This window comes from Chiloscyllium plagiosum, unplaced genomic scaffold (genome assembly GCF_037043375.1).
Source record: "Chiloscyllium plagiosum isolate Xiang-an unplaced genomic scaffold, Cpla_swu_hap1 HiC_scaffold_5, whole genome shotgun sequence".
NCBI lineage: Eukaryota > Metazoa > Chordata > Chondrichthyes > Orectolobiformes > Hemiscylliidae > Chiloscyllium > Chiloscyllium plagiosum.
Window position 1 is genome coordinate 79,879,340 of NW_028270143.1, and position 8,380 is coordinate 79,887,719.

The 8,380-nt window shown below is 43.7% G+C and overlaps 1 protein-coding gene across 2 annotated transcripts in view; it reads right to left on the reverse strand.

Annotated features, from left to right (window-relative positions):
- The window catches only part of cfap69 (cilia and flagella associated protein 69), a 117,060-nt gene extending 109,204 nt beyond the window's left edge, over positions 1-7,856 (reverse strand). For both annotated transcript variants that reach the window (XM_043690357.2, XM_087986845.1), the window contains exon 1: positions 7,697-7,856. In XM_043690357.2, the coding sequence (XP_043546292.2) occupies positions 7,697-7,765 (69 nt within the window). In that variant the 5' untranslated portion in view covers positions 7,766-7,856. The remainder of the gene's footprint in view (positions 1-7,696) is intronic.
- Positions 7,857-8,380: the final 524 nt, after the last annotated feature.

Below are 8,380 nucleotides of genomic sequence, written 5' to 3' on the forward strand. Positions count from 1 at the left end.
AAGAAAGTCCCAGCCCATCCAGCCTCTCCCTATAACTCAAACAGTCCATTCCTGGCAACATCATGGTAAAAACTCTTCTGAAATTTCTCCAACTTAATAATATCTTTCCTTTAACAGAGAGTCCAAAACTGGATACAGTATTCCAGAAGCGGTCTCACCAATATCCTGTACAACTCCAACATAATATCCCAACTCCAAAACTCAAAGGTCTGAGCAATGAAGGCAACTTGTTAAATGTCTTTGAAACCACCCTATCTATATACGATGCAAACTTCAAAGAATTAGGTACCTGAACCCTTGGGTCTCCATGTGCTGCAACACTACCTAAAGCCCTACTTTTAATTGTATAAGTCCTGCCATTGCATTTTTGACAAAAATGCAATACCTTGCATTTATCCAAATTAAATTTCATCTGCCAGTCTTCAAACCATTAACCCAATTGATCAAGATCTCTTTGTAATCTTAGGTAACCTTCTTCACTGTCCAATATACCACCAATCTTGATGTCATCTGCAAACTTACTAACCATGCTTTCTATATTCTTACCGAAATAATTTATATAAATGACAAAGAAAAGTGGAGCCAGCACTGATCCCAGTGGAACACTACTGGTCGCAGGCCTCCACCACCACTCTGTCTCCTGCTATTAAGCCAATTTTGTATCTAATTGGCAAGCTAACTTTACTCATTAGTCTCCTATGTGAAACCTTATCAAAGGTTTTATTCTTTATTACTTCATTGTTTATCACAGTTTATTATTTGTTGCAGACTTATGTGCAATGATTTCACACAAAGCTCATAGTCCTTATCCAGGCATGAACACAAAGGACAGAAATATCTCTATCTTTTGAGGCATGCTGGGAATGGCTGGGGAACAATTTGGCATTTGGAGGCATCTGGAGAAAAGGTCAACATCTCCACACTGCCACAGAATATCAACAATAACAGGAACCTTAATGGATGCAGTTGCCCAGCAGATGCTGACTAAGAAATTAAAGAGCTTGACCACAGCAAGATCAATGTGGTTCAAAGGGAAGTTCTTTCCACGGCCAGAGTCAAACTAAACACAAAGGAAGATGGTTGTGGCTGGTGCACACCAGTCATTACAAACCTCAATATTGATGTAGTTATTTAGTGAAACATCCTTTGTCTAACCATCTTTAATTAACTGCCTTTTCAAAATGATGGATTTTGCTGTTTATTGGCAATTCCAAACTGTCCAATTACATTCACAATACCTTCAGTAATTAAGCAACATATTCCAGCTTACAGTAGGACAAGTGGACAGCTACCAGACTTCAGATGACAATTTGCAAATAACATTCACACTATGCGATGCCTGGCTTGATATTCAACAACATGGCTGTCACCAAGATTCCCAACTTCAACATCCAGAGGGTTACCACTAGCCAAATGATTAACTGCACCATCATATTGACTCAGCACTGACAAAGACAGGGCACAGTTTAAGTTTTCTATGACTTCCTGACCTATCAAAACCTTTCCACACCCACAGGTACATATAAGGAGTGTAATAGAAAGTTTGACACTTCTCTAAATGGACGCAATAGCATTTACGGAGTGTGACAACATCTAGTGATATACTATATCAGCATGCTTATCATTCGACCAAAGTGATTACTGAGGTTGCAATATTTATTGTCTACAGGATAAGACTACAAGACATAAGGGTAGAAGCAGGCCAAAGATGTGCAGGTTGGATGGGCTGGCCATGCTAAATTGCTCTGTAATGTCCAGGGTGTGCAGACTAGGTGAATTACCCAAGGTCAGTGTGGGTTACGGATACAGGGTGGAGGTCTGGGTCTAGGTGGATTGATTTTCGGTGGGTTGAATGGCGTGTTTCCACACTGTAGGGTTTCTATGATTCTAATAGGCCATTCAGCTCATCAGATCTGCTGATTCAATAACATAAGGTCCGAAGTCACATGATACTAGGTTATATGCCAAAAGGTTCATTTGAAATCACAAGCAGTCAAGGACATTTAGCCTCCGGATTTTGAGTAAGCATCCTCCATAGCAGCATTCAAGATACACAACACAGAATCGTTGAGCAGAAACGGATAGCCAATTTCCGTATCCATGAAGATAGCCTCAACTGTGATCCTGGGTTCATGTTGCGCTACATGTAATCCTATCATACTGTTCTGTATTAGTAAAATCTTACGTATTGTTCTGTTTTGACATCATCACCTTTATGAGCTTTCTACTTTAATTAGTTTGTTCAGTTTTGGATTACTTATTACTTTGGTTAGACCCTTGGCATATGATGCTTATAGCTATCATGTTATTCCAACCGTTTGGTTTGTCTCCAGCACTACCTTGTTTTTAATTTTTTGTAATTATCTCTCTGCTTCTATTAATTGGATTACAGGTCATCCCTTCACTTGCTATTCAACTGTAAACACTTTGCTCAAACCATGTGACACTTTTGACCACTTGCGTGACTTATTATTCAACCTGTCGATACTCCACTCATACCACTTGTACATTTTGATCTCTCTGCTGCTTAGTGATCTCTCTGCCTACTAGTTATGTCCCTGTATGCTTTTCTTCACTTCATCTGACAAAGGAGCCGTGCTCCAAAAGCTTGTGATTTCAAATAAACCTGTTGGACTATAACCTGGTGTTGTGTGACTTCTGACCTTGCCCACCCCAGTCCAACACTGGCACCTCCATATCATGGTTACCATTCAATTAGATACTGGCTGATCTCTTAATCCTCAACTCCACTTTCCTGCCTTGTCCCCAAAATTTTTGATTCCCTTCCTAATTAAATATCTGTCAATCTCAGCCTTGAATATACTAAATGATCCAGCCTTGAAAATTGTGTGCAGTAAAGATTCACTACCCTCTGAGAGAGAAATTACACTTCACCTTTGTCTTAAATATGTGACCCCTTATTCTGTGATTATATAATCTGGTCATGGACTCTCCCTCAAGGAGAAACAACCTTTCTGTATCTAATCTATCAGGTCTCTTAAGAATCTTGTATGCAGTCTCGGTGGACTGAAGGGCCAGTTCTGATACTGTTCTGTTCTCTGTTCCACCCTCTGGAATTTCCAGAATAACTGGCAGCTGCTGGGTGAGTGTAGCTGCTCTCCACCCAGTCAGTCATTTTGGCCAGTGCATACACACAGCATTAAAGGGGATGGGGGTGCAGGGGTGACTTACTGGCAGAATTCCTTCTGCTTGTCACAAAACAACTATGCCACCCCCAAGATTTTTTTATTTCAAAAATATACTTTATTCATAAAAATCTTTATATACATAGTCACTAGAGCAGTTCAATTCTGTATTCAAGTATGCATAACAAACAAATCCAAGGATTGCTTACTTATACTAGACTCTATTTGCATATATATGAGGCACCGGGAGAGTCTGATAACTGAATGGACCCCCATTGTACTATGGCAGAAAGATTTCAGATGGTGATCTGTGTGCCTTGGCAGCAGCTGTCCCTAGCTTTAGTGTGTCCCACAGCATGTAATCCTGTACCTTGGAATTTGCCAGTCTGCCGCACTTGGTCGAGGTCAACCCTTCGGTCTGGAAGACCAACAGCTTTTGGGCAATCCAATGAGCATCCTTCACCAAATTGATGGTGCTCCAGGTGCAGTCGATGTTTGTCTCAGTGTGCGTCCCGGGATACAGACGTGGAGCACAGTCCCAGGTCACAGAGCCGCCTGAGTCGAACCCCAACAAAAACACTGCATCTCTCTCCAGGTTTTGTTGCAAAGACACATTCCAGAAGGAGAGGTGTGACAGTCTTTACACCACCCCTTGCAGCTGCTTTAAGGGTAGCATATGGTAGCACACAGAGTCCGGGTGTACATGAAGGATCTCACATGTAGTATCCTTCTCACCACCAACCAAGCAAAGTTCGGGTGATGAGGAATTCTGCCAAATAACTTTGGCAGTCTACTCAGAGAACACCTGACAAGATCCACCATCTCCTCTTCTTGCATGGTCTTGAGGATGCCACATGCTGACCACTTCCTGATGGACGTGTTTTTCTTTGCAAATTCTCTCCATGAAGGACAAGTGATACAGAATGGTCCAACCCCTCACAACATCAGGGACAGGTAGAACCTTAGTACACGGTGACACTTGGTGTTTGCATACCGAGGGTCTATGCACCTTAATGCAACCGCAAACAAAGGCGGCCATCAGGATAAGGGTAGCATTGGGTATGTTCTTCTCCCTCTTATCCAGAGCTTTGAACATGGTGTCCTTGTGGTTCATCTTTTATCTCCAGATGAAGTGGAAGATGGCTCAGGTTACTGCAATGGTGCTGGTTCAGGGAATGGGCCAGATCTGCATTGCATACAACAGAGAAAGTACCTGACACCTGGTGACCAGGTTTTTACCCACAATGGAACGGGAACGGTGCTCTCAGTAGTCCAGTCTCTGCCTTACCTTGGCAATGTGTTCCTCTCAAGTTTTTGCACACATCCCAGCCCCTCTGAACCATATTCCCAGCACCTTCAGATAATCTGTCCTGATGGTGAAGGGGATAAAGGACCTGTTGGCCCTTGCCCTTGCCTTGGTTTATCTTGGTGCTCAAGGCCAGTTCAAACTGGTTAGAGATGCTCAAAAGTCTGTGCACTGACAGGAGATTCAAGCAGAAAACAGTGACATCATCCATGTACAGGGAAGCTTTGACCTGCTGGCCTCTGCTGCCTAGAATAATCACCCCACTCAGACTTACATCCTTCCTGATGGACTCAGCAAAAGGTTCTACACAACACACAAACTCGACAGGAGAGAGTGGGCAGCCCTGCCTGACTCTGGATTTGATTGGAAAGCTCTCTGATTCCAACTTGTTGATTGATCTTGCACAATCGATGTTGGTGTTGATCAGTCAGACCCAACTGCAGATTCCCTCCCCAAAGCCCACTTTGTAGAACATGTCTCTCATGTAGGTGTGTGATACCCTGTTAGAAGCCTTCTCCTGGTCCAGACTGATGAGGCAGGTATCCATCCCCTCTGTCCAGAACATATGTAATTGAATCCTTGAGGAATGTTAGGCTCTCAGAGATCATCAAGCCTGGTGCAGTATAGGTTTGGTCAGGGTGGATCACTGACCCCCAGGGCAGATCTGACCCAGTTGGCGATGACTTTTGACAGGATTTTGCAATCTGCATTCAGCAGTGAAATTGGTTGCCAATTTCTAATTTTCTCCCTCTCCCCCTTACTTGTAGATGAGTGTGTTGATTCTTTTCCTCATGGATTCACAATGCTACCTGTCAGAAGCATACAGGTAGTTCTCCTATAATGCCGTAGCTGCATTCCAGAAAAACCTCACTTAGTAGAAAATCTCTTAATAGAAATAATGGAGCCCATGGGAAAAGTGGGTTGGGGGCAGACCAGTAAAAGACATCACGCACGATCGCTCTAAAATCACCCAAAAATATAACACAAAGGAGCACAGCCTGAATGAAGGTTGAAATCATATTCATTTACAAAACAAAAATAAATTTAACACAATACATTAAAAAAAAGTTTAAAAAGCTGCACTCAATACAGTACCTCTCACAGAAAGCTGCTCTATCGGCATGTGCAGAATGGCATGAAGACCAGAACTCACATCGCGCAGGCACAGAACAGCACAGAGACTTTGGCACAAATGCAGAATTGGACGATGTCCGGCACTAATGTCACACATGGGTGGACACCAGGGCATGTGCAGAATGGCAAGAACACTGGCACATGTGCAAGGTGTGGAGATTTTGGCGCACACATCGGCACATGGGCAGAACAAGGTGCGCAAACCAATCCCTGCTGGAATTACGCTATTGCCAACAGAGGTAAGCATTCTCCAAAATACCGTTCCCTAATTCTTCAGCGACATTACAGCCCAATTGTCCTGCCAAAAACACATTATACCAATCTACCTGTACTGTCATACACCTCCAGCAGCTCCTGACCAATCAAGTCCACAGAGCTGAATACAACTCGGCCGGTATGCTGAGGACTTCCAGGAGTATTATTATTTTCTAAGGACTTGAGGGCCTTGGTCAGCTCATCCAGAGATGACGGCTGTCCAACCTCTCCCGCATACTGCCGTCTGTGACCTCCATGACAGAGGACAGAAATGATGGGAGGTGCACATCCTTGGGCTTCGTGCTGTTCAGTCTAGCATAAAAGGATTTGCTGATCTTCAGGATGTCAGATTGAGATGATATTACTGAGTCATCTTCTTCCTTCATGCTGTTGGGCACAGAGCTCGCCTTTGTGCACCTTCTGGAAGAATAAACGTGAGTACAATTCATCCTGCTTCACAACGCAGACCCTAGACCAAAAGATTATCTTGGAGTCCTCCAAGGCAAAGAGTGAGGCATGCTGGCTGTTCACCTCCTGGAGATCCTCTGTGACATTGATCCCCATCATCTGCAGCAGGAGTAAGTTCAGCATGCTTTTCTGGAGTTTGGAAAATTTTCCCATCTTTCTATCGCCTTCTGAACACCTTTGAGGATAAAGAACCTTGTGATGTTCCCCTTGACTGTTTTCCATGAGACCACTGGAGATTCAAAGAGGGGCTTCACAGTTCTCCAACCTGTGAAATCGCTTTTGAGTTCTTCAACATTTTCTGGGGTCAACAGTTTCACATTCAGCTTCCACGTTCTCTTGATGGTTTGCTACTTGTCCTGAAGATGACAGTCGGCTAGCAGGAGACAGTGGTCAGAGAAGAACAATGCTTAATATTGGTGGATCTGATGAAGAACATTTGGGACTGCAAACAGGAAACCTAACCTTGGGCAGATAGACCTGTCTGGCCATGACCAGGCATCTCTATGGTGCACTCCGTTTGCTAGGGTGCTGAAGATGTTGTGCAGCTCGACGAGTTTAACTGTTTCCCAGGAATCCGACACACTTATTGTTTTGGGAGGGGTTTGATAAATGAGGATGGATGGACTGCACAAGAGAGGGGCAACCTGGGAATCATCTACAGTTTAGTCACATCTGCCAGATTCATTCCCATATGTATGTGTGAATATATATGTATGCAAATGTATGTGTGTAATATGTCATTGTGCTTATATGTATAATATGTGTGTATGTCTGTATGTGTATACATGTGCGTGTAACATGTGTCTGCATATATGTGTAATGTGTGTGTATGTCTACGTGTGTATATATGTGTGTGTGTAACATGTGTCTGTGCATATAGATACATATAGGTAATATTCTGGAGACCTGGATTCGAATCCCAACACTGCAGATGGTGGAATTTGAATTCAATAAATATCTGGAATGAAGAATCTATGATGATCATGAAACCATTGTTGATTGTTGGAAAACCTGTCTGGATCACTAATGTCCTTTAAGGAAGGAAATTGTCATTCTTACTTGCTCTGGCCTACATGTGACTCCAGACCCACAGCAACGTGGTTGGCTCTTATCTGCCCACTGTGATGGGCAATAAATGCTGGCCCAGCCAACGAAGCCCTCATCCCGCAAATGAATAAAAATGTATGTGTAATGTATGTGTATGTCTATATGTGTGTATGTGTGCATATATATGTCTCTGTATAGCTACGTATATATGTGTATATATATATCTATATATATATATATACAATGTGGATGTTAACAGGGATGTGTGTGTGATGAAGAGACAGGGACATGAGTGGGTTGTTGCTGCGGTTGTTGTTATTTTCTGCAGGTTTGTTTTTACCTGTCTGGTTGCCAGGTCGCTGTCCCTGATGATGTGCCTCACCACCGGGATGCTCCTCTTCACACTCATCCCGATGCCGCTGGACAGGCCGCTGAGCCGAGGCCGCGGGATGAAGAGGCCGGAGAGTTGTTTTGCTCGCCCTCTCTCAATGTTTGTTTGATGGCGGCTGCTCTCGCCGTTGCCATGGAATCGTTGATGCCGTGTTGCTATGGAAGGAAACCCCACTGCCGGAACCACAGTACGGCGGCCGAGGTGGCCCACTCCCGCAGCCCTACCGCGGGGTGGCGCTGCGATTCACCCCCCCCCCCACGCCCGACTCCACTACAACCGCTACAACAACCTGCATTTCCATGGTTACAGCTGGAGACATTCAGATTAAACTTTTGCAATGGGCCGAACACATACACACATACGCACACAGATGATTTTAAAACACCGTTCAAGAAGTCGGAATTCATAAAGCACTCAGAAGCAAAGTACTGCAGATTCTGGAAATCTGCAACAAACACAGAAATACTGGAGAAACTCAGCAGGTCTAACGGTATCGATGGAGTGTGAAACAGAGTTAATGTTTCAAGTTGGATATTAATCTTCATCATAATCAGAAATACCCAGGTTGTGCCCAGTGGCATAATTCCTTAAATACAGATTGCAGTCTGGTCAACATTTTTGGTTTTAGATACT